The sequence below is a fragment of the Lonchura striata genome, chromosome 5 (assembly GCF_046129695.1).
Source record: "Lonchura striata isolate bLonStr1 chromosome 5, bLonStr1.mat, whole genome shotgun sequence".
NCBI lineage: Eukaryota > Metazoa > Chordata > Aves > Passeriformes > Estrildidae > Lonchura > Lonchura striata.
In genome coordinates, this window is record NC_134607.1 from 71,002,101 (window position 1) to 71,029,905 (window position 27,805).

Genomic DNA, 27,805 nt, shown 5'->3' on the forward strand with positions numbered 1-27,805 from the left:
ATATAATTTTAATCACCTTAATTATATAAGAGGAAGACAACCAGAAGCCCTCAAGCCAGAGAGGCATTTACAGAGATACGGCCACTTCAGGAAAATCCACTTGATCACAAAGCTGCCATCTGAACCAGCTCAGCCTGCACTCTGAAAACACCTGCTTTTCTTTAATATTAAAGAGATCTGAGGGTGAACAATTCTGGCACAGCTGATGACACCTGTAACCACCTGAAATGCAGGCAAGGAAAATGTTCCTCTCTTGGCCAATGACTGTGCAGGGATACTTTGGATTAAAGCTTTACAGCTAAGCCACTACACCGAAAAAAAATCTGAATACTAAACTTTTAAAGCAGCATAAATTGGAGAGTCCCCTAATTAGTTTTGTTCCTTTGCATAATTAATCATCACACCCCTAAAACCAAATGTGAACAGTAAAACTGATTTTAAAACCCCCTCTTTTCCTTCCAGTGATCAGACTTGCAGTGAAAATGGAAAAGAAATAGTTGTCTCCTTACTGTTCCACCAGTACAAAAACCTTGTGTCACCCTCTCCATAAAATAAAATTACTTTCCATTCATTTTCCACTCCACAGACCCTCGAGCTACAGTTCCAGAAGCACGAGAGAGAGTTAAAGATGCTCCACGCTTCATCTCCACCTTTTCTGAGGGCCTAAGCCAAATTCATTTCATCCATGTCAAAAAGAGAGAAAAACCCTTCACTAATAATAAGCAGAATTTCACTTTCTTCTGCTGAGAAATTTCAGCATTCATGGAGTTTCCAAGGAATCTGGTTAGAGCCATCAGAGAGGTGCCCACCATGACAGTTTCAGGGCATTTCCTCCTTTTATCTCCAATAAAGTCAAATTTAACTTAACCATGTCCGTAAGACCCTGGGGAAAAATAAAATAAAATAGCAAAAGGGAGCCCAGAGATCTCCAGAGCTTTTTAGAACACAAAATGTCCTCTCAGGAATGCAGGGATTAAAGGGAATTCTGCTGGCAATTATTCCTTCCACCAACTCTGGAATATTGCAGCATCAGGCAGTAGAGACCAAGAGGACAAAATTAAAATAAAGAATGAAGAAACTCCCAGGCATCAGAGAAAAGAGGCAGAAGTTTGTCCTGAAGGTAGGGACAAAAGGATTTTGTGGTTCTTCCATAAGGAGAGGGAAAAAAGGGAGAGAATTGGAGAAAAAGGAAGCAAAAATGAAGAACTGGGGTGACCAAGGGCAGGAGGAACCTCCAGGAGCTGGCAGAGGTAGAAAGAAACAGATTTGAGGAAGAAGTGGAGTATTGGGGAAAATTTAGATAGAAATATGACCAAAATAAACCTATTTAAGAGCAGAATTTAGTAAAGAAACAGCCACATTGAAAAAGAAGAATTAAAACTCAGATATGAGCCTACACCAAACCAGCACTACCGAGTCACAATTCTGACAGTAAAAACTATTTTTGTTTTCAGGACAACTTGGAAAGTTTAAAGAATGTCCTGGGTTTGTCCAGCAGGTCACATGGAATAAGAGTTTTATCACTCTCCTCAAGATCTAAAATACAATATGAACTTCTCTGGACTTCGGAAAGATGAAGAGAAGGAAAATTTGTTTTTCAAAACAGAAAAAAATTATTGTCAAGCAAGCGACACCAAAACAAAAAAACACATTAAAATCATTCTTTAAGGAGTTATTTTATGTGATATTTCTTCTCTGGTGAACTTCAGTTCTGAACTTTGCATTTCTGTAATCTTTAAATCTCATTTATTTATCACCTTTACCCACTCTCAGGCACCAGACTCAGCACTCTGAACAGATAATTACACACAGCTTTTTCCATGATATCCCACATCAAATTCACCCTCACAAGGAAAAAAAATTCCCTAATCTCCAATCCAAACCTACTCTCTGTCAGTCTGGTGTCACCTGCAGATGTGCTGAGAGTCAATATCCCTTTATTTTCCTCAAGGTCAAGTCTGTTCATAGAAAAATTAAAAATTAACTTTCCAGACCTATCAAAGGTTGCTATTTTTGTGCTGTGCATTCCCTCACTGGCAGGTAGTTGGTTCAAAGAATGGTTCGCTCAAGTTCAGTATCTCCTTCCTACATTTTTACTTTGAAAAGGAATAACTACAAGCGTTTGGGGGATTTTCTCGTGCTTCAAACAGGCAGATAAAAGCGAGCAGGAAAATTAAAATATGACATGAATTACTACGATGTAAAACAAAGATCCAGCTGACCTCTTTATCTGAGCACTTCTTTAGATGTCCTTTTATGAAAGCAGAAATAACCCCCACTAATTATCCTTCTTTCCAGAGCATTACAAGAAAACCTGATAGTTATTCCACAGAAGCATTTCCTCACTCCAAAATATTATGTACACGAAGCCATTGCTGTGAGTCTGCTGGCATGACTTGAATATTTGGGATATTTGAATATTTCAGTTGTTTTACACGCTGGAAATGACTCACTGCTGCACACAATAATTCTCTTCCCTCTCACAAGATTTCCAAGCAGCTTTCTGGCTCCAAAGGCAGGAACCACCAAAAAGGGTGCAGAAGTCCCTCAATGGGTTCTTCACAGGCTTAAAGACACAAACAAATTTTGAAAGTCAACCTGTAACCTCCAAAATGACTTGAATCATTTTAATTCATACTCCAACACTTGAATCAGCCTGCAGCCCAAACTCCTTTCTCAAAGTCATGGCTTTTTGCCTTGCTGGATTTGGAATGCCCTGATTTTGGAATGCAAGCATTCAAGGTGTGTTAATGACTCGGAATTGTGACAGCTGCTCCAGAAGCAGCCCTTGGCTCCAGCACAGCCCCATTAAGCATCCATCAGAAACTACTCAGAATTTACTCATTTATTACTCCTGCATGGCCCAAGGGGGGAAAAATGGGGAACAGCAAGATTTTCTTCCTCTGAAGCAATATCATAAGCCACTTACTTATCCTAATGTCATGATTCCCACTGTTTATCTGCATGATAATTAGGAAGATGAGAAGTAATGAGGTTTATTTATTTATTTATAAGCGTGATTTGAATTCAAATATCTCTAAGAAAAAGACACTGCAGTACCTTATTATGTTATCAGAGGGGTGGATTTTCCAAAGTCAATTAAATTACTGAAAGTAAAGAGACAAGAAATATTATCATCTTCTTTTGGTTCAGCCACCCCAAATTTATGTTGACAAACTTCTCCCGTATCACTCCTGTGTGAAACTTTTTACAGCACTGACTGCTGAAACCAATTTCTGCTTTCAAAATTAAAGTTCTGTTAGCTACTTGTCAAAATCAGGACTTGTGTGAAGTGGAAGCTATGCCTCAGGGTTTAGTTTTTATATTTTCAGATTCTGAGCTGCTTTGGTGTGTGGGTCTGGGCTTCTCATGATGGGATGGTGAGCTCTGTGCACAGAGCAGGGACACAAAACAATTCCTGCTCCAGCTGGGCACCAAGGACAAATGATCCAAACCTCAGCCCAGGAGCACAAACACCGTGGGCTGGAGAGAGAAAAACAAGCAGGGTGGGACTGATGGGCTGGAGCTGGAATGGGAATGAACTCCAAGGTGCCAATGGAGCAGAACTGATCCCAGGGAGAGCCCCGGGAGCGCTCGTGCATTTTGGGGCCAGTTTGGGTCATTTGGGTTCATTTTGGGACCATTTTGGGTCATTTGGGTTCATTTTGGGTCATCTTGGGTTCATTTTGGGACCATTTTGGTTCACTTGGGTTCATTTTGGGGCCATTTTGGTTCATCTTGGGTTCATTTTGGGACCATTTTGGTTCATTTGGGTGCAGCCCTGGCTGGGCTCTGGTGCTGCCCAAGGTGGATCCATGGAGGAGATCCTTTAATAAATCTCTGCTTTATTCTTTACCTCTGCCCAGCCTCTGCTCCAGCTCAGCCTTCTCAAGGCATCAGAAGGTGCCTCTTTGTCTTAAAATCTTTATATTATTTTCAGTGTTCAAAGTTTATTTTTGTTTTCCATTTGTAGCACTGTGTCAGATTCCCCAAACACCCAGCTGTACACACAAACACCATCAGCATCACAATTCCTGGCAGGAGGTGGAATTTCCAGCTCCAAAGCCCCCTGCTTTACAAGGCTGAGTGCAATCAAAGATCCTCAGCCTTATGAGGATTGGGCTGTCAGGAGATTAATTCTTATTACTGAACTAAAAGGGTGTTTTAATATCCCCAGTTTATTAAACCTTACATTAAACACTTCCTTTCTTTAAAAAACAAGCAGGCAGAGTATTTTTTTTCTTCCAGGCACATCATGGTACAGCTACCACAGAACAGATTACATAACACTTGATAGGACTGAAAATTTTCCTAAAATCTGTTTAAAATCCCCCAAAACCTACAGATTTCACCATGACATTCCACTTTTTTCCCTCATCTTCTCCCTGAAATATCCTTTTTAATTTGTGTACACCTGCTTTAGCTATATTGGCACCTATTGCTACAACACTTGAGCACCTCAATATATTCCAGACAGCCACTGATATGAAAAGATATTAAAAAACCCTTTAAAAACTTGAAATTACATCTGAAAAGGACTTCCCTCAGGCTCTTCTCCAAGCTGAGCAAATCAAGTAGTTGGAATCCTGGCTGCTGAGAATTTTAGATTTCTGTGCTGCCAGGCACTGACCCCAGGAGAACACTGCACTGACCCGAGGCTGTGGAAATTTCCAAAATTCAATAATAAAACTGAGATTACAGGTGTGGAGTTTGGATAGAAGTGTGTGATATCACAGGGTGGGAAACTCAGAGTTTAAGGGTTTAGAATACAGTAATAGATATAAAACAAAATGGAGGTTTTGGGGCAGAGACTGGTCCTTCTTCACCTCCTTCTCCATGGGTTTGGGTGGTTTTGTGTAATTGGGTAAAAAATCCACATTGAGGGGCACAGGTGGTTGGTTACTGGGTTAAAAGTGAAAATAACTGAGGTGTCATTTCTTAATTGGACAGTTTATCCTTTAAAGACCTTGTAGAGAGTGGGGCTCCATTTTTGGTTTGTTGAAGTGCTGTAGAACTCAGGGTTTGAGAGACTGTAACATAGATAAGAACTAATAAAAATCTGAGTCTAAACAAGAAATATCATCTCACACATTCAATCCCAGCCCTGGCAAAAAGAAAATAAAAACTCAACACCAAGTGACCTCAGCCACTCCTGAAAGCAGCCCTAAAACAAACTGTCTGATGACTTCCATCCCTCTGTCCCTCAAAACACCTAAATCTGGTAATTCAACCCAAAACGAGGACAACCAGAACACTCTAAAGTGAATACAACCCTACCCAAAAAAACAGTGTAATCTGAGAGCAAGGAAATACTGAATAAAATCAGAGGGAGAGAGGCCCTGGTGATGGTTTTGTTGAGTGGAGGAGCCTCGCCCGCGCCGCGAGCGCCAAACGAACTCGTTTTAATCCCTCGCCTCATTCTGTAGCGTGTCGTGTACAAGGACGAGCCCTGACAAGGCTTTGATGTGGTTTTTGTTGTGTCACACAACTGGCAGGGTGTACATGCTCCAAAGGCCCACGAGAAATCAAAAGGAGCCTGCCTTGGAATATTCATAGACAAAGAACGGGATTTGAAACGTTCTTCTCGTGCTACCTCCAGGGCAGAAGGGAAGACTTGGCCCTGAAAGAGGGAAGGTGTGTGGAAAAAGGGATTATTAGCCTCACTTTTTGCCCATGCATGACAAGGAATGATGATATTCATTTGGGGAGATAGCAGGGCAATTTTGTTGCCGTTCAATAAAAAGGGAGTAGCACGAACAAATTGGTTAATGAATGAGGGAGGAGAGAGCAGAGTATTATGCAGTGAATCTATAAAAATGAACTCAATTTGAATTCAACCCAAAGAACAAATTGATGGAGCAGCAGGCTTTGTAAAGCACTAGATCTTCATCTGAATGCCGAAATAACACAGTGATTAATTTTGCTTCAGTCAAATATCTTGGGGTTTGCTATATAAGAATTAAAAAATAACATGCTTTAAATGCTGCTTGACTATCAAAACACATTCACCATTCAAAAAGAAAGCTTAAAGAGAATAAATGCTCCTTTTCTGTACTTTGCTTGCCTTCAAAATTCTCATTTTACCGTGGTTTTCCTGTCTGTCAAACTTTGACACAGAGGTAAAAAAAAGCCATTAACTGCTACACAGAAAAATTATAAAAAAATACATCTATAACATGTTGCCAAGTGAAATGCTGACGGAAGGAGAAAATTATTTCTATTGTTCCACTGAAACAAATATTTTGAATGTCAGCGTGGGCATTGGAAAGGGACAGAAGAGAGACCCAGGAAAAAGCAAATTGTGGTTCCCAAGCCCTTCATGGCAGTATCAGAGAGGAAAAAAAAACATTTATTTACCAGTTTATGTGACAAGTCATACTGGGATTCCAACTCCAGCACTACCCACAGGCTATTTAAAATTCTTTTTACCATCTTCCTCTATCGAGGTGGAGGGAAAACCGTTCACTTAGTAATTTTATTAATTAATTTATTAATTAATTTTCATCAAATGGGCCTTCACTTCTTCAAAGCTAGATAAGAAAATAATTCATGATTTTCAAATAAGTGTCAGGCAGCTCCTTTTCTTACTGGGGAGAAAATTATCCAACTTTTTTTGCTTAGCAAGAGCTTCTTGCTCACACAGTAGTTTCACATCACCAGTTTAAGATCCTCTAAAAGACCTACCCCAAAAACCTGAATTTCTATCCCAAACCTTTTAGTGCTGCAGTAGCAATGCCAAAAAAGAGGGAGAGGAAGAAGGAATGTGTGCCAGGAGAGACATAAACCAAAGGAGCAATATTCTGTTTATTCCAAGTAGTAGGAGTGCAGTCAGTGCAGTAGAATTGTGTATATTCTGTATATAAATGTCTTCCTCGTTGCAGCCCACTTCCTTCTCCAAAAACTAACCAAATTTCTTTCCCCCAAAACAAAACACACAAAAAAAGACAGCTCCCATCCTCAATATTCCAAAATATTTTCTTCCTCCTGTCTTCTAGGACAGGAACAATCAAATCCAGGTTTGCCCACAGGATAAACAGTTTTTCCTGCAACAAAAGCCATAAAAACATCCCCAAAAAACCCATGTGTGTAGGACTAAATAAGGTTTTATGAGTGAAACTCCCCAAACCTCCACTTTCAAGGAGGTTTCATGAAAAATTTCTACTTTCTAAATTATAAAACTGAGGTACATGATACAAAACAACGGTCAGTAAATTTAGTTTTGTACCATGTGCTTCCCAAACCTTAAATCTTATGTTCAAATACGAGCCTTTAGTATTTTTACTGCCATAAATTGTGAATTACAGTCTCTGCTCATGCTTTCTTCTCCAAAAGCCCTCCCTGCACCAAGCAATCCTGTTTTGCCTCAGGCTGTGTAGTTTACCTCAAATTATTTCAGAATCATCTAAAAAGATTCATTTTTCTATTAAAATGATGAATGAGCTAAATGAGGTATGTAATAAATACTGCAGCTTTGTAAACAGACTTTTCTCCTGAGAACTAATGCCTTAACTCATTTAATTCTTCCCCCTGGTATTTCCTAGTGAAGTCATCCTTAAAATATGGTTTGTCCAGGCCTGGTTGGAAAGAGCAGGAAGGGTCAGGATTTAATCTGTTTATGGAAAATAGGAAACGTCCTCATGACAAAATTAATGAATTGAGGACAGGAGAAAGAAATGCACCCCAAAGGGGAGGTCACTGCCCAGAACTGACTGGGACCAGTCACCCCGGGGTGATGGGGAAAACACCAAAGCAGTTCAGGCACAGAGGAGCAAAAGGCCCCATTTTAACAACCTCTATTCAATTATGACAACAGGTCAGATTTCCTCCTCACATAACTCAGCACACTTCAGCTTTGATATGGCCAGGGATGTATTTTGTCTATTGATTTCAGGGCTCAGACAAGTAAAAGAACTTCACATCTCAAATAGGATTTTGCCAGGAAAAAAAAAAAACGCCAATAATCCGATTATCACAGTGACCTAAAGTGCAAAAAAAAAAGGTGTTTTTTAATATAAAGATACTTCTACCAAATTGATTTTATTTTTGAGCAAGGAATTTTTTGATAGAACTTCTTGTGCAGAAAGTAATTTACAAAACAATGAGATTCCTCAGCACCACCAGATTTCACTCTCAAACAGGTGCTTCAATGAAAGCCTGGAACAGCACATGGACAAATAGATGTAATTGCATTAGTATGGATACGGACTTCTAATGATAGCAATAATCAAATTTTAATGTTCTGGTTACAGCACATGAACAGAACAATATTTCTGTGCCTCTTCAAAGGGAAATGAGACTTTAATGTCATTGGCAGCTCAATAAAACCATTTTCTAACATAAAGGCTCCTAATGACAACTCGTTTCAGTCCACACAGAGGAGCAAATGTGTTCACAGTACACTCCAGGTCATTATTAGGAGATGGAAATACAACAGGTCCCTTGCACTTTGGATAACTATTGATTTTCTACTTCATATTCTCCTCGTCTCACCCTGACTTCCATAATGACTCAAGTGATGAAACATCAATAAACTATTTATGGCAAAGCCACCACATTGAAAGCCACTCTACAAGACTGTGCCAAACTCAACCAGGCCCAATTTTTAGATTTGCAGCAAAAATCTCCAATAATAAACATGGCAGAGAACAGGTCTAAGTGATGAAATATAATTGAAGTATTCTTGGAGCCATCATAAGGAGCTTCAGCTTCACCCTTTGCTGCAGAGAACCACACCACCATCAAAATTCTTTATGGCTGGACTGAAATAAAAGAATTTATTTATTCTAAAGCCCTTTTTCAAAAGGAATGGGCAGAAAAAAACCATCATATCCACACTAAAGAGTGTGTGGAAAAAAATAAGTATTTTTAACCAGCAGCAGTTCTTGACTTCAAGCACACAATGCACTTTGGTTGAAATCACACTGAGATGCTTGCAAATGTCACAATTCCAAAGTGAGTAAAGCTAAAGGTACAAATCCACCTCGTTTGGGGGCAAGGCCAGTTCAAGCAGTTCTCATTTTGCCCCCCTGACAATTGCCCTCCACACAGACTCTGTAATTTCCTCAATGGAGCTGGTTCTGGAGTTGTCATAAAGCAGATTGGCTGCAGGATGGCTTTGTAAAGTATTTGCCTCAGCTCATATCTGCACTGACACGACAGAAAAGGAGAAAGGAAGAAAATAAATAAATTCTTCACCATCAAAGCACTCCTTGCACCCAACCATGATGTACTGGGAGCCCTGAAAACAGCCAGGAAACAGCCCTGAAGACAGGGGAAGAGCAGAGGGGAAAAATAATAATAATAAAAAAGGATAATCTTGGAATTACAGAATGGTTTGGGTTGGATGGGATCTGAAAAATCACCTTCCACTGTCCCTGCCTGCTCCAAATCCCATCCTTGGACAATTCAGGGATGGAGCAGCCACAGCTTCTCTGGGAGAACTCTGCCAGGGCCTCCCCACGTCATTCTTCAAGGTTCAGCTCATTCCAGGATCAAATATCCCCCAGCCAGAGGAGATCCAGGATCTCCCCAGCACCTGGAGAGCATCATCACTTTTCCAAGACACAACCCCAAATCTGTGGGATGAGGAAAGTCAGGCTGTGTCCAAAATACCCCCAGCCAGTGGCATTTAAAGGATTGCTCCAGGAATCACAGCAGCTGCCTTCACTTCTGCTGAGTTAAGCACCAAGAGTTGCTTCAATCCTCACGCTGACCCCCCACAAGGGATTCCCAGGGTTTGGAAATGCCACTCGGAACAATAATTCCTACATCTCCTGCCACAAATGTCACAATTGCTGCTTTGCAAACCTTTGGATCACCCCAAAATATGTTTTTGCAGGAGCTGACATCCCACCAGCCACCTGGCAGCCCCCCTGAAATGAGGGCACGTCCTGGGACATGTCACAGCACAAAAGTACTTCAGGTATTAACACATCATTTCAACCTTTTTTTTAAAAACACACATATTCTTCTTTTTAACGCATCATTTCATCCTTTTTTTTTTTCTCATTTGTATAAAAAGCTAATTCTAACATTTGGGATAACACTATAAATTTCTTCTTCCTGAGATTATAAGCAGCAGCTGGTATTAAAATTCTTCAAGAATGGGAAATGTGACTTCATTTTACATCTATTGATTAAAACCTGAATTAACACCCTTCACAAAGGAAAACTCAACTTCTTTCTTCCTCACCATAATTTCTTTCCTTTGCACTATTTGAACAATTTAGCAGCAGCAAAGGAATTTATTTTGCTACTGACACTGCAGGAACACTTTTGTTTTTCTCCAAGAAGAGTCTGACAAATCAAATCCGGGCTCCATAAAATACAAACCTGCTGTAGCAGTTTACTAGAACACAGAATTCTTCACAGTACCTGACAAAGGATACACAGAAATACATTTCCCTATGGCACAGATTTTGAATTCAGCTTTGATAGAGGAAATAAATGCACGGGTTAGGGTAAGCAGTGAAACCAAAGAAATAAAATCTGGCCAATTAAAGGAAAATAAAGGAGCTGACTTATAGGAAGGTGTGAATTACTCAATATTTTAATTTTTAAGGAAACAGACAAAACCTTCTTGCTATTTTGTAATCTTAGAGTGCACCCTTTAAAGAATGAACAAGCCACAGTGGAAATGGTAAATTTGGAGGGGTGATAACAAGCCTGCACCCAAGAACCACCAGATATTTCCAAATTCACAGATGGAACCAGAAAGATTTATCAAAACTGAGATGACACAACTGCTAACTTTGATATTCTGAAGCAAGTGAAAATTAACCAGCAAAATAAGTAAATAAAGCAGTTTCCTATACATAATAAGGAATTTCTCGAGCATTTGGCTGAGGAGAAATCCAGCTTGTGCTTCCCAAAATCACCACAACAGGGAGAAAAAGATGCAAACCCCCAGTAATTATGCAAATAATAGTCTCCATTATAAATCTTCAGCTCCTCATTAGCTCCAGGCCACAAAACCCTTATCTCTCCCAGACAACATTAAGAACCCAAGGATTTAAAGCATATAACTAAGGCTGCACCTTAGTCATAATTCCTTTCTATTCTCCTTTGTTCCCATGTTTTACAATGAAAAAATATTAAACATTTGTTTACAACACTGAAATTATTTTTCAACAATAACATTACCACAAAGGTGAAAAAGCACCCAGAAATGGCTGGAAAAGATACCAACGCTGAAGTGGAATTAGTTTGGTTTTAAATTGGGATTTGGAAAATTAACATGAACATCAGATTTTAAATCTCACAGCAGAAACAAAGCTATTGCTTATTGAAGTGATTGATTACAAAGATATCAACCCATAAACCTTAAAAACTTTGCATTTTACTCCAGATTTAGAGAGCCCAACAAATATTTATGTCGCTGCTGACATAAGTAATTCCCATTTATTTTCACAGCAATGCTCACATTAAGTGTTTAAATTTTTTGCCTTGAAAATGATTTCTTTAGTATTCGCACTCAAGTATATTTATATTTTTAAAGCATATTCCCACCTCAGAGAGTAATGATTATTGTTAGAAAGAAGAGTCAATAGAGACTCACTACAGCAAGCAAACACTCTATAGAGGAAGTTATAAATCTGTCAGACATTTGAAATGGACTGAACTGTATAATGTCAGTTTTCTGAGGAAAACAGCCAACCATATGTTCCAATTTCCTTGTCAGGAAGGTTTAATACATCAGCTCTAACGAGAGATTATTCTTTCAAAGAGAATTTTTCACTGAGATGGTTCCAAAGTTAGAAACAAGCAGCAAAAACCCTTAAAAGAAGGATATTTAAACAAAATAAAATGGCATGCTGCTACCTAGCCATGAAAACAAATAAATAAATAAAAAGAATCTGTAATTTGTGTAAATATTTGAAAGTAAGAGCCTGAGAGGAGAGCTGTGGGACTTCAGGTGGCTCTTCAACACGCAGTTTATTGTATCCAGGATGTCACAGCAGCCCAGGGTGACAGGGCCACACCTCCAGCGTCAGCTCCAGCTGCAGGCAAGCCTGAAGACCCCTTAGTTGTGCTTACACTGCGTGATGTGTTTTTCTTTATCAACCAATCCCTCCCTTTACTGTTACCTACAGCCTGTCCCAACTGCTGTCAGCACCACTGTGTGCTCAGTGCTGTCCAATCCCACGAGTTACAGGTTAAGCTGAAAGTTCTTTTTCAGTTTTCTTGCAGTGGAAAATTCTTCTTTGTGATCTTAGCGTGCACCCTTCAAAGAATGAACAAGCCACAGTGGAAGTGGCAAATTTGCAGGGGTGATAACAAACCTGCACCCAAGAACCACCAGATATTTCCAAATTGCACAGATGGAACCAGGAAGAGTCAGCAAAACCGAGATGACACAACTGCTAACTTTGGTATTCTGAAACAAGTGAAAATAACCAGCCAGATAATTAAACTTTTTTCTAATTGCCACATTGGCATGTCTTGTTTGCCTGTGGTATCTTTCTGCTTGGTAAAAACATCTTTTTTGTTTGTGGTCAGCTTATCCTGTGCTCTAACTGGACATAACTTTTGCCTTCTTGTCCAGCAAGACTGGCTCAGCAAACCTTAATTTACACATCTATTATTCTTCTATATCAAAACTCACTTCCATCTCTGTTTCATTCTCAAATTCTACATTCAGAGACCGTTCTGCTGAGCACACCAGTCTGTGAAACTCCCTTGCCTAACTTCCAGCCTTGCCAACGTTTGGGGACTCACAAAGCGCTGAGCTTTCTGCCGCTCCTCCTCGGTGGCCGCTCTCTCCCGAAGGATGGCTCGGGTCAGGTGCTCGTTCGAGGAGATCCTCTCCCGTTCCAGGAGCTTGCCAAACTCATCCCGAACGTACATTTGTTCTTGCTTCAACCTACAGGAGGTGAAGGGAGATTTAGGCTGAGAGAAAAGTCAAAATCTACTTTCTAAGTGTAGTTTCAAAGTAGATGAGTCGCTTTAAGAGCTGTCACAAAAATGCGTCTTACTCTTGGCTTCTTAAGACACTTAAATATAAATAATCACTAAAAGAATCCAGACGTTTATTTCAAATTGAAGTATCAAAATCTGAATACACAAGAGTTACGAGTTTTGACATCACTGTTCATTAAATCACAGAAATTACAACTGATTCAATTAGATATATTTTTAAGTAAGATGCAGAGAACTCTGTTGGTTAGCTGGGTTTTTGCCTGATTTTATGGAACCATTCTTCCAGGAAAATCCTTTTCCTAGCAGCCAAGCAGGCACTCAATTTCCACCTAAAAGCTTTCCTGCACTGGGAAAGTGCTTTCCTCTCTCTAAACACACCATAAACCCAAGGACTTCATCCATTTCCCAAGCTCCACGAAGATCGAAGAACCATCATCAACCTCTCCCAGCAATCTGAGAGGAGCAGAGAAAATAGTTATTGAACTTGTTGGAACAGAGTTAATAAAAGCAACTTCAGGCCCAGAAAATTCTCAATATTTCTATGTCACAAGCCATAAATAGATTTGGAACCTTCACTGCAGTATTTGAGACAAGCACACCATGTCTCATTTTCATGGAAACACTCAGTGAATAAAACTTGTGTGTTGTGACACCGAGCGTGGAACTCAGAGCAGTAATGGAGCTATGAAGCTCCATTCTCAGTGCATTTATCTGTTGTCAAGGGAGCTCTGGAGAACAAATCCTAATGAGTCGGGTCACTTTGTAAAAGGTACCAGCATTAGAGCACATTAGATTCTTCCCCAGGGAATACATTTAAGTGAGGTAGGGAGGAAAAAAGACAATTACAAGATGTATTACTTCAGTGTTCAGCTCCAAACCCTCTGAAATGCAGCAACCAACTGGGAATCTTTATAAAAGTTTATTAAGCTGCATCTTCAATTACTCCAGCTTAAAAAAAAAAAAAAAAAAAAGCAGATTATGCAGCCATGGACCAAATTCCATTAAGTGATTTCCCAAGGTCCCCCAAATTACTCCAGCAGGATTGATATAACAAATCCTTCTTACAATCATAACAATCCTTCACACAGCACAGTCAAAACATGCTGGTTGTCTTTTGAATTGGAGAAATCATGTTTTCTCTAAAAAGGAAAAAAGTGTCAAAATAGTAGTCTCAGCACCTTTTTCTGGTGAGCAACAAAGAGCATTTAATGCTTCCCGAGACTGAAGGAAGATCCTTCCTCTTGGATTTGACCTCCTGCAAGTGGTTTTCCCTTAAAAATGTCTCTTCTTTATGCTGCTGTACATAGCAGATTCATTAAAAGATATGAAATATACTTTGCAGATAAAATAGCTGAAAAATGCAGCCAAAAGTTTCCACATTATAAATGCTGAGAAATTAAAAGAATTTTTAAAACCCTCATGAATAAAAAGCACCCCAAAAAACCTGAAACAAAGCAACCCCACAACACTCAGGTATTTACATTTAATTCTTTTTTACATCAATTAGATCTTCTTCCTAATCTCTCATTTAAATCTAGATCAAGACATTCAGGTCACCTCAGTCAAAGAAAATGCATTTTACTGTTTGGTTTTTTCCTCCCTTTCCCTTTCATTCCAGGGTGTCCTGATATAAAAGAAAATTACACTATTTCATTATAAAATTTTATACAATTTAGGCCAAAAAAGAAACTTTTAATATCCAAGATGACTCCTGGCAGCACCTTCAAGCAAAAATTTCAACTCTTTTTTTATCAATTCTCACCCACATTTGTGTGACCAGGTTTGCACAACACAACGAATTAAATTCCTCAAGCATCCACCAAACTTTGATTTAGGGCAGTTTTTACTCCCAAAACAAAATTCCTAAACAGCCATCTCAACTGATTGGAATTCAGCAGAGTTTTTAACAAAATAAGCGGGATTTTGAAGTAATTTTCATTTATTTGAGTTCCATAATTGGGTGGCTTTTAGGAGCTTAATGAAACAAACATTCCCAGATCCTGCTGATCGCAAACATTCGCCTGCATCAACCTCCAGTAGGGTTTTTTCCCTTGGCATTACAAATTCATTTTCCTGGCATTCAGCATGTACCAAATAAAGGCAAACATCAGCTGGAGCTACAGTAATAAATTATGTTATTATCTAGGTAAAAGTAAAAAAAAGGAAATTATATCTATATATACACACACACATATATATGTGTGTGTATATATATACACACACATATATATGTGTGTGTATATATATATATACACACATAAATATATATATATTTTTATATATTTATAAACTTATCCAGGAATTCCACAGGAATTTTTCAAAGGATATTTTTAATTACAGCAGAGATAAAGGCTCAAGGTAATGGTTCTTGTGTTTGAGCACTGAACTCCAGACAACAGAGAGCATTACACTGATCATTTATACAGAAAGGATGTTAAAAAAAGCTGCTGAAGCAGCAGAAAAGGCTGCTGGCGATACATTTTCCCCACACAATTGATATCTTTTTGAATCAAATCCTTCGAAATAATTATGAAACACTGCTGTAAGAAGTGTGGAGTGGCTGATTTAATGAAGTGTGGCATGCAAGGCAATCACTTCTCATGGTGCTATTGGAAAACACACATCAAGCATTAAGAAGCAGCTCCAGTTAAAGTCTGCGTTAACACTTCACAATATTTCATTTCTCAACTGCTTTACAGCACACAGCAAACTCAAAAAAAAGCAACAATTCCTGCCTCTCCCCAGCACTGTCATTGAGAACTTCAATGCTCTTAACTTAATGCTATGAAGAAAATTTATATATCTGTATCTTTTTGTAAGAGGATGAGTAAATCCTGACAAACCAATCACCAAAATCAATTTAGGGATCTCAGAAGATTTATTCCTGTTGGAGGGGCATAACAAGAATTTGAGTATTTTTGTTATCACATTGTCATATTTAGGCTCCACTTTTAAGACAAATTTTTGACTGTTTTAGTCCTGAAGTCACTTTAATCAAAAAATGCTTGCAGTACATTCCACCTCTAAATCAGATTTGGCTCTGAACACAAAATTTGGCTTTGAACACAAAAGCCACCACGTCACCTCGAGGAGCAATTACATAATAACAAGCAAAAAGAATTCTGGAAGACACTCCCAGATATAAAAAAATATATAAATACAAAAAATTTTAATATATTTAAAATATAAATAAATAAAAAGCCAGGTTTTGTTAAATTTGATTTTCTGAGATGTGGGCAGGAGGTACAGAAATCAAATCCATGTGATCAAACCACCCATTCCAACCTCCTCTTCAGACCAAAGGAAAAATACTTCACCAAAATAACATTTCTCCTTCTGCACTCCATCTTTTTATTCCTCTCTTTTCTTTCTGGAAGTGCAGGGAATGTGGGATTTTAGTGGCATTTCTTATTGTACAGCTTTTGAACTGTGAATGTCCTATGTGCAAGATTAAGCACAAGAGCATTTACCTGTGAATTTATCAAATATATCAGTGCCTTACCTAAAACAGACTGAAACACTTAACCCACATCTCTTAAAATCAAGCAGTAACAACATAGCAAAACAAGAGGAAAAATAATTTCTCAATTAAGTCATGACTTAAAATTAATAACTGACAACCATCATATCAAATCCAACAAGGTAAGAGAAGCCAAATATAGAAGTGGCTCCACTTGCCAATTAGAAATTGGAATTTGAAACACAGCAATAGAAATTTAAGACTCAAACAAACTCAAAAATACTCAAATCTGTGAGGGCCAAGGAGTTTTCTGTATGAAGAAATACAAAAATACACACTGAAAAAAACAGATTAATACAATTTTGCTGCACTCCAAGTAGTTTCCATCCTTTTCACATCTAGTTTTTAATTAAGTTCAAGAAAAGCAAATTGTTAATTTTGCCATGTGGATTTATGAGCCAGGACTCTTCACATGCCCAGCATGACCCCTGTTAGCCACAATAACAAGATGAGTAATTTAATTCTAAATCCACAAGAACTCCCTCTTTTGTTTACTTCAAAATATCCATTTCTGTTGTTCTTGAAAAACACCTGCAGATGTTAATTAAGGAAAAAGCACCTTTTAATTCAGAGACAACAGCAACACACTGAGAAAAGCTGAAAAATATTAGTTTTGTGCTTTGATGGCCACTTCACGGTTTACTCTCCATTAATCAAGAATCCACAGAAATCCAAAACTGGCAAACAATACTCTTAGAGAAATACAGTGATTTGTCATTTCCAGCCCTTATTTTCAGATATTGGAAATTTATTACACTATCAAAGCCTAAGCATTTCCTTTTTGCTATTTTTTCGGGGCAGTGATTACTTGCCAGTTGTTTTATCTTTATTACAGTCTCCAAGCTACACAATCTGATGGATCTGTGACGTTCCACCATAAACTCACTCAAGCCTAAAGCATGAACCGTGTCATTTTTCATCACTTCCAACCAAGCAAAAATCAAAATATTCTCTGTTCCAAAGTCCGCTGTAAGGAAAATCATCCTGTCCTCTATCAATTAAGGAAAAATTTAATGAGGTATCATTCAATATGGAAGCCAAAAACTCACTCCAGCTGGAGCTGAGGAGGATTCATGAGGTTTTCTGCTGTCTTGGACCTCAACAAGTTCCTTAATTCCTCCTGACGGACTGGCAGAAGATCCCAAAATGTTTTGAGCAATGAGTTTAGGCCACGCTGCAATATTCATGAGGGAATGATGTTTGGGAGTGCTGAGTTTGAATATTGTGATGTGGTTCCACGGCACATCCCACCTTCCATCATGAAATATTCAAACTCAGCACTCACAAACATTCGGTGGAGCTGATGAGGAATTTCAAAGGATGTGAGAGACATCAGGAAAACATCTCCCAGCTGAGCTCAGCTCTGAGCGTTGTGAAATGGAGATTTCTCCAACTCCATCTCACCTATCTGCAAAGTCGGGGAAATTACCTCAAGTTCACCTGATTTTACAAACACAGAACTAAGGATAGAGACAGGGAAACAAATTATCTGGAAGGTCAAGTCTCAGAAAACACAAAAAAGTTCTTCAAAACTTTTTATCACTGTTCACTCATTAAAAACATTATTCTCCACTCACATAAGGCTTTGCACAGCGCAAGTGACAGGAGCTGCTCCTAATATTAGTAGCAACCACATTCTTAACAACTGTTCAAAATTTTCACTTTTAAACCATTCAGATCATGTAAACAATTATCAGAAAATATAATTTTTCTGCACCTGAAAGCCATGGTGTCAAAAGGACATTCTGCCTTCACTTTTTAGGTGCTCCAATTGCTCAGCCTGGAGAAAAGGAGGTTCAGGGGGGACCTTCTGGCTCTCCACAACTCCCTGATAGGACAGCTGGGGGAGGACTTGGGATCTAACCCCAGGGAACAGGGACAGGAGGAGAGGGAAGGGCTTCAAGCTGTGCCAGGGGAGGTTTAGCTTGGATATTGGGAAAATTTCTTCATGGAAAGGGTTGTTCAGCCCTGGCACATCTGCCTGTGGAGTGTTGGAGTCCCCATCCCTGGAGGGATTTAAACAACTTGAAGATGTGGCACTTGGGGATGTGATTTAGTGGTGGCTTGGCAGAGCTGGATTAATGCTTGGTCTCCATCTTAAAGGAATTTCCAACCTAAAAGATTCCACGATTTCAAGATTCCAAATCCAAACCCAAACTGCTGAAGCTTTAAAATCACGGGAATATGTGAACTCAAAAAGGATCACGCAGCTCATCAAACCCAGATTTATCATCGCTCCATGAGACCTTAGTGCAAAACCAGTCAAATGTGACAACAGGGACTAAACTGGCCCCACTTCACCCACCAGACCCAGCAGCATAAAAACTCTCTGACAAATCCATCACAAGTGACCAAGAGCTCCTGTGACTCTGGCACAGGCAGAAGAGAGAAGGGATCCCACTTCTGAGCAGTTATGCTTGAACTTCACATTATTCAATTTAATAAGAACTCCATCGCTTTATTCCATATGAACTTCTTCCTCAGGGTGACTGCTCCTCCTTAACATTTGCCATACATGAATATAAATTAGCCCTTGATTCATTATACACAGTACTGTGAACAGTGAAGTGATTCCAGCACTGATCCCTGAGCTGGCACTGACCTTTTCCCATCCCAAAAACTCCTCCCTCATTTTTGGTCCATCCCACACTGTCACACAACTCCCACATGGGTTTAGGACGTGTTCCACAGCAGCAAAAAGGAGGGCAAGGGATCAGGGAATCCTGATCTTTCTTTAGGCTGAACTCCTACCTGAAGTTCTGTGTCCAGCTCTGGGACCCTCAACAGCAGCAGGACCTGAGCTGCTGGAGGAAATCTGGAGGATTCCATGGAGCTGCTGCAGGGCTGGAGCCCCTCTGCTCTGGAGCCAGCCTGGGAGAGCTGGGAATGTTCCCCTGGAGAAGGGAAGGATCCAGGGAGAGCTTCCAGCACATTCCAGGGCCTGAAGGGGCTCCAGGAGAGCTGCAGAGGGACTGGGGACAAGGATGGAGAAACAGGACCCAGGGAATGGCTCCCACTGCCAGAGGGCAGCCAGGGATGGGAATTGGGAATGAGGAATTCCTGGCTGGGCTGGGATTGCCAGAGCAGCTGAGGCTGCCCCTGGATCCCTGGAATGTCCCAGGCCAGGCTGGACATGGGGCTGGAGCAGCCTGGGACAGTGGGAGGTGTCCCTGCCCCTGTGGAATGAGAAGATCTTGAAGGTCCCTCCCAACCAAAACCATCCCATGATCTGTACTTCCATGATGTCTGCTCTCAAACCCAAGTAAACACTGAAAATACAATTTAAAGAGTTTCCACCTCATGCCACATTACTATCACTGCCTCAGTTGCCCCTGTTTCAAACACCAGACTTGTCACACCACCCAAACACTCAGTCCAAGCCACACCATCCAGCAGAGCAGCCTCCTTATCCCTCTCCCTTTCCCAGCTGCTTTCCAACCCCAGCCTATCATCTGCCAAAGGAAAAATCCCTGCAAATGGCTGTGCACGTGATTTATGTGCCAGTCCTTGATCAGAAGATCCAAGACTCGGTGCAAATCTCAGTTATCTACTCTAACTTACTCCAATTAATTCAATTTATCAACAGCACTTCCATGGACAGCTTGTGAACACTCAGAGCACCAAGGACAGAGACTCTTGTCAGTGGTTGAGTTTTCTTGGAGATTCCCGAGTTGTGGGAGTGTTTTTGGGGCAGTGTTTGGTGTTGCAAGGAGGAGGGGTGAGTAGAAAGGGGGGCAGGTTGTTTGAGGGGATTTTTAATTACACTTCATAAAGCTACTGCTTTTAAAATATGTGCATTTAGATCAGTATTATATTGAGAAAAAATAGATGAGCAAATTCCCACTTTTATGCCAGAGGGATACAGAGAACCTGAGTTAGAATTGTAAAACTGCTTTACATAATTTGTGTACGTTTAGCTAGCCACATAACTCCACTTGAAATTACTTTCCAACATAATATCCTTCCCCTTGGGATCTGCGAAAGCAGTCCTGGAATTATGACAACATTAATTATCCCTTAAAATGAAGTGACAGTTAGGAAAAATTTTTATTAGTATCATTATTATTATTACTATTTTTAAGTGTTTCTCAGCTGCTCATTTGCTGCTTTTCAAAATGAAAGAGCTCAGCAGTTTGAAAGCAAAGGTTTGTTTAAAATTGCCAGGGGGGGAAATAGTTTTCCTCTTTCCTACCTGAATCTGAAACTATGAAGCAGGATTATTTTTGTGGATGCTCTCTCACTAGCTGCAAGTCATTTTCCCATCTCTCCTGAAAATAAACTGATCAAGATGAACCTCGGTATCCAAGCTGTCAGCTGAGATGGCAGGTTTTAAAATCCATGTGAAAAATAAGCCCTTGAAAATTGGGGTTTATAAAGGCAGGAGTGAATTATAGCTCTGCTTTCTCCAATTTCCACCTCCCATCTTCAAGATTCATCTCTCCATATCCTGAGAGCCAGACATAATGGTATTAATGGAGAATCAGAGCAGGAAATCTTGGAGAGTAACTCTGCCATTGCCAAACACCTTTTTTCTTCTGAAAATAATACCTTTTTTCATTGAAAACAATAAAATTTCAACAGGCGTCTAAGGCAGTTTGATACTTCCCAACTTCATAAACATTTTTATGCTTCCTTGACATTTTGCAGGTAAAAAACACACACTAAACTTTCCTGGTTTGAAGAGATGGCTGCCCAAAAAGGCACCTGTTGGAACCCTGACTGCTGAAAATTTTTAGATTTTCTATACTGAGCCACAAGAGAACACTGCACATAACCTAAAGCCCTAAAAACCTTGCAAATTTGAATGATAAAATTATGAGTGTATAGTTTAATAAAAGTGTATAATGTCACCTAATAAAAAAATAAAAGTTTAAAGTTTTAGAATATAATAATATATATAAAACAAGACAGAAGTTTTAATACAAAACTAGTCCGTCTTCTTTCTAGTCCTTCCTACCTTCTTCTTCACCTTTTCTTCATGATTTTAAATAATATTGTAGAATTAAATAAAAAATTCACATTATGAGACTCAAGTAGTTAATTATTAAGTTAAAAGTAAAAATAATTTAAGTATCATTCTTAATTAGCCAGTTTCTCCTTAAAAAAACCTTATAAAAAAAGAAATACACCTCCATTTTTAACTTTTATTACATACTACATAACTCACAACTTATAGAGTGCAATATAAATAAGAACTAATAAACATCTGAATCCAAACAAGAAACACTGGGAAGTGGCTGCTGAGAGAGGGGGAAAAAATGTTGGAGAGATAAAATGGCTGGAAGGAAAAATAGGAGGAACTCAAGGTGAGACGTGAGGCCAAAATCCACTGCTGGCTCCACAGCCCTGAGGCTGATGGAACCCTTTGGCACTCCATGGTTTTTCTTTTAAATTTTAAGTTTCAAAGTTATTATTATAGTTAGGTTCCTAACGATATTATTATTATTATTATTATTGTCGTTGTTGTTGTTGTTATTATTAATGTTATTGTTGTTGTTTAAACAATATAAGAAGAATATATCATATAATATATAATTATATAATATAGTAATATTATGTGATAACATACTTAATTAATAATAATTATTATTGTTATCCTCACACGATCCATTAAATGTTAGGTTCTGGGTTCTTTTTCCTTTTGTTGAGGTTGGGATTGAAGGTATTTGAGACCATAGGTTGTGTTTAGATTTAGGTATTCATTATTTCTTATTTTTGTTATAGTTTTATAGGTAGTGAGTTGTGCAGTTCTTCATTAGTAAGGTCCAAAATGGTTAACAATCTTTTGTTATAAGGTCTTTTAAGGTTCAATTATTTAATTAATAAACTATACCTAAATTATTTTCACTTTTAATTTAGCAACTATTCACTTGAAGTTCGCAATGCGAATTTTTCTAATTACAAAATACTACCCAAACCCATGAAAAAGGTGAAGAAGAAGGACCAGCCTCTGCTTTAAAACTTCTGCCTTAGCTCTATATATATTACTATATTCTAAAACCTTAAACTCTGAAGTTTTTTATTTTGGGAGATTACACACTCCTCATTAACTCCACACCTGTAATCCCAGTTCTGTCATCCCATTTTGGAAGCTTCTCCACGGCCTCAGGTCAGTGCAGTGTTCTCCTGGGGGTCAGTGCCTGGCAGCACAGAAAACCTAAAATTCTCAGCAGCCAGAACTCCAACAGAAGGAAAAAGAGTTTATTTTAAATTTTCAAGCAATCAGTTGCCCCTATAAAATCCCCTTGCCTTCCTTGATGTGATTATCAGTTAGAATCTCTGGTTTTACCAAACCAGTGCAGCTTCCCTTGCCAGGAGACATTAAACTCTTATTTCTGAGCTATCCCAAGTCAAAAGAATTATCATCACTTTTACTGCTTCAGAGTATTCCCAACTTTTCCTCTGACTGTCAGCAGCAGAGAAGATGGAGTTTTCCAAACTCGTTTCCCACTTAATTCAAACAATACCAACAGGACCCTGTGGCAGAAGACAAAATAACAACTATTTCCTAAAATGGAGTATTTTGCTCCCCCTGAGGACAATCCTACATGAAAAAGCAGGTTCCCTAATTCAACCTAGCTGATTACTTAGAAAAAATTAATCATTTAGGAGGAAAATAATGCTTTGAAGAAGTTTTCACCACAATTAATTCACTCCTCATATGAACTAAAGATACATTAAGATGCTCCTCATACCTTTACCTCACTGAAATATAAAATGAATGTTGTAAAGAAATCCATAATTTTATTTTCCCCCTTGTTCTCTACACGTGTGCCAGGAAACTGGAATAAACATGTCATTACAAGAGAAATCAATAGGAAGTTTTAGAGTATCCACTAGCACAGAAAGGTCAAGCCCCAGTATTGATTTTAATATAACAATTTTGGTTTGCAGCTTCCCAAAGGCTTCTTGTCCAATACTCTTCTTCATTCTTCTCTCACTTTATATCTCACTGGTGAATTTGTTCTGCACCAACTCTTTACTCCAGGTTTACTAAGAGCTCATCATTTATGCAATGTACTGCTGAGACATGACAAAAAAAAAAAAAAAAATGTTTGGGGGGAAAAGCTCAGAGCATCAATGAAATCCCAGAGTGAGGAGCAGTTACCTCCAGACTCTCCTTGAAGCACAACAACAAAATAACAAATAAAAAATCTAATGGTTACAACTTTAATAAACCAACAGAGAGTAACTCTGTGCACCAGGGCGGAGTCAAAGCTGATTTACAGTTTGGAAAGATTCCTCCAAACAGATGAGGATGGCACAAATTGAGGTTGCAATCAGCTGTCCAGCTGGTGACTGATAAAACGTCACATCCTTGGGAGCCCAGTGAGCCATGGAGAACAGAATCCAACAATTCATTCCCAGGGAATGTCTCAGTTGAAAAATGTGGTTGAGGGTGTGTATATTTTATTTCCATCTGTTATAGATGGGGCAGTTCTCTGCTGTCCATGGGGCAGTTTTTTCTTTATCTCTCCCACAGCCCACCCTCCCTCCAGGAGATCTCTGCTGTCCATGGCCACTGAGTGTCCCTGCATGGCTGAGAAAATTCCATCATCCATGGGGAGATGCTCTGCCCAGGGGAGGAGCCAAGCATTCCTACCTGGATCCAATCTGACCTGGGAACAGCACAGCAGCCTTTGCCCCCTGCATTCCCAGAGGAGCAGCTTCCTTCCCCCTGCATTCCCAGAGGAGCAGCTTCCTTCCCCCTGCATTCCCAGAGGAGCAGCTTCCTTCCCCCTGCATTCCCAGAGGAGCAGCTTCCTTCCCCCTGCATTCCCAGAGGAGCAGCTTCCTTCCCCCTGCATTCCCAGAGGAGCAGCTTCCTTCCCCCTGCATTCCCAGAGGAGCAGCTTCCTTCCCCCTGCATTCCCAGAGGAGCCCAGGCCCATCTCCCCCAGCCCTGGAGCTCCAGAGGAAAACTCCCCCCTTGTGCAGGATCCTGCTCCAGCAGAAGCACAGCTGGCACTGCAGGAGGGCTGAGCCCCCCTGGGATGGGGCTGAGCCACCTCCCTGACCCACAGGGGCTCAGGGCATTCCTGGCTCTGGCAGGGGGTTGTTTTCTTTTTTGTACTATTGCATTTGTATTTTTAATTTTCCTAGTAAAGATCTGTTATTCCTATTCCCATATCTTTACCTGAGAGCCCCTTAATTTCAAAATTATAATTATTCAGAGGGAGGGGGTTTGCATGTTCCATTTTAAGGGAAACTCCTGCGTACCTTAGCAGACACCTGTCTGTTCAAACCAGGACAAAATGCTCGATGAGCTCACGTATGCATTACTCAAGGAAAGGATTTTTCATGCGCTTTTCAAGAGAAAAGTTACACAAGTTCCACCACCAGGTCACAGGTGATGAGATGACAGAGACACAAAAAAACTCAGTTATCAAAAGCCACCAGACAATCCTGGAATGGTTTGGGTGGAAAGGAGCTTAAAGCCCCTCCAGTGCCACCCCTGCCATGGCAGGGACACCTCCCACCATCCCAGGCTGCTCCAGCCCCAGTGTCCAGCCTTTCCTGGGACATTCCAGGGATCCAGGGGCAGCCCCAGCTGCTCTGGCAATCCCAGCCCAGCCAGGAATTCCTCATTCCCAAGATCCCATCCCTGGCTGCCCTCTGGCAGTGGGAGCCATTCCCTGGGTCCTGTCCCTCCATCCTTGTCCCCAGTCCCTCTGCAGCTCTCCTGGAGCCCCTTCAGGCCCTGGAATGTGCTGGAAGCTCTCCCTGGATCCTTCCCTTCTCCAGGGGAATATTCCCAATTCTCCCAGTCCTGGAATGTTCTGGAAGCTCTCCATGGATCCTTCTCCTCTCCTCCTCTCTCATAGCTTAAACACTTCTAGAACAGAGCTGGCAGCAGAATTACCATAAGGCCACCAAAACAAACCAAAGTCTATTTTTAAATGTTTTCCTGCCTTACAATTCCTCCTTCCAGCAGGAGTTTTCCTCTAAGAACCAAGCCCTGGAATCGGAGCACGTCACAGGACGCTCACAAGCGAACTGCACAGGGACAGATTTCTGGCACACCAACACAATTCCAGAGATGAATATATTGAAGAGTTGAACAAAATACACTTCCTGCACTATTGAAGGCACTGCCATGCGTAGCAGCTCACAAAAACACCTCACTCTACATATAATTAATATTTGCCCCTTGCCAAATCATATTTAAAAAGTGGAAGCCGGGAAATACTCGCCAAGCAAGAAACTGAACCCCGCCCAAATATAATTAGCCTGAGCTAAATGATTAGCAAAATAAAAAGCCTGAAATTTCTCTGATCTTTAGGGGGGAGGAAAAGGCAAGTCATCATTCAGGAACGTTCAATTTCCATGGGAAATCACATCCATCACTTGCCTCTGAAGCAGTGGTTTGTATATTTTAGTGGAGGAATCCAGCACTCTGATGAGCTTGGCAGTATCTAAAATTTTATCATTATGCTGATGATAGAAGTTGTTCTTTTTGCTGTCTCAAAATACTTTTTACTTTGCCTGCACTTTTCATTTAGAGCAAACTTGAAAAACACATTTACTGAGCACCATCAGTATCGTGGAGGCCAACAAATGCACAGCTTTGCATCCAAGGACAAAGTAAATGGATGGAGTGGATAAATTCCACTCTGTTCTCTGATGGGAAAAGGAAATTATTTCTCTAATGACTCTTCTCAAAGACATAACATTAAAAATTTTCTCATTTTCTTGGGAAATTAGAAAAAATGCTAAACATTTGCTGAGTTTATCTAGAATAATCAGAGAAAAGGCAAAATTCAAATTATCACCCACTGGTCCATTAAGTCGTGTGGTTTCTCTTATTTATTATTCAGAATTCTCTTAATTATCATTTACTACCTGTCACCACTGTCAAGCTCAGGTTTTTGTGTCCATTCTCTTATTTTTGTGTTCCCTTGAGTATCACCCTAAGACTGCAGCTCTGCCACATTAACAGCTCACAGTTACTACTGCAAACTCTACAAATTCTGTTGTAAATTAATGATCATCAATTTTCTAAATGAACTTTCCGAAATTAAAATGCTTTTCAGATTAAACATTTCAAAATGTTCAAAAACCAAAGTGAGGAAAAACAGTTGGGCTGAGTAAAAGCAAGAGTAAAGTGGAATCAGTGCAAAATTTTGGAAATATATTCTAAGGTGGGTCTAAATCACTATTTTATTAATTATTCCAAGTCCTGTTAAATAGAAGCTGTAATGTATATATTGTTAGATGGTATTAAAATACAATTTAAGTCTGTTAATTTAAAGCTCTAATTTAATTTAAACTCAATTTAAGCTCTAATCCCCAAAATAAGCACAGATTTTAACTTTATATAGCAGCCCATCTGTACTGTGTATGGATGTGTGAATAAATAATTTATCTAGAAGTTCAAATTAAGATTTCTTCCCTTCACAGTCTGGAATGAGTAAAAGACATTTTGCAATCAAACCCAAATGTGCTCATACACTGCTCATGAACAGCACCAAAATCAGTTATTAGGCAGCTGCAATCACACAACAAACAGTCCAAAGTTTCAGATATTTTTATGGTGATATTTTTATGTTCATTGAAATATTGGGAAAAAAAAACCTGGTGAGAATACAAACATATAAAATATATCATCTGTGGTAAAACAATTCATAAAATGAATTTGGAGGTAAAAAAATTTAATTTTTATGTCACATCCCAACAGGATTTATCTTAAAATTAGTGGGTAATGAAATGAAGTTGTTAATAAATCACAAGTGCAAGGTCAGAGTTTTGTTCTGTTTTCCAAAACAGCATCAATGTGTTTGTATTTATCTTACAAATTACTACAGCTTATACTCTACATTTCTATTAGCTGGAACATTCTGCACATGGAAGACAAAAGCATTTATCTGAATAATGTGAGTTTCTGGAATGCTTTTAAAACACAAAGACCTTAAGTTTTACGTATGAAAAAAGATCTGCATATCTTACAGTTGTTTCATCCAAGACAAAAAAAGCCTCTATGCTCTGTTAAAAACAGATTTTTATAATTGCATATACTGTGTAAAAATGATAATAAAACAATCCTTGCTACGGCAAAAAAAAAAATGAATTAAATAAATCAGAATTGGAAAAGAAGTAAAGCTGTTAACAAGTTTTGATATTTTTCCTTTCTTTATCATCATCATTAATTTACTTTGCTATTTTACCCAGTCTGCTCCCTCCCTTTCACAGACCAATGCACAACCCCTGCAAGGTGAATTCTGGAAGGTACTGAAAGTGTCACATGAGAAAATGCTGAAGTTGCAAACCAAATATTTCCAGATTTTAATCCCATTTAGCTGAAGTCTTGAGCACTCAAGAAGCTCAACAATAACCCAAGTTTTCCTGTCAAAGCCCAGTGGAGGAGAG

At 39.4% G+C, this 27,805-nt stretch overlaps 1 protein-coding gene across 4 annotated transcripts in view; it reads right to left on the minus strand.

Annotated features, from left to right (window-relative positions):
• The window catches only part of CHCHD3 (coiled-coil-helix-coiled-coil-helix domain containing 3), a 131,257-nt gene that overhangs the window by 81,695 nt on the left and 21,757 nt on the right, over nucleotides 1-27,805 (minus strand). For all 4 annotated transcript variants that reach the window (XM_077783708.1, XM_021530916.2, XM_021530917.2 and 1 more), the window contains exon 4: nucleotides 12,718-12,862. In XM_077783708.1, the coding sequence (XP_077639834.1) occupies nucleotides 12,718-12,862 (145 nt within the window). The remainder of the gene's footprint in view (nucleotides 1-12,717; nucleotides 12,863-27,805) is intronic.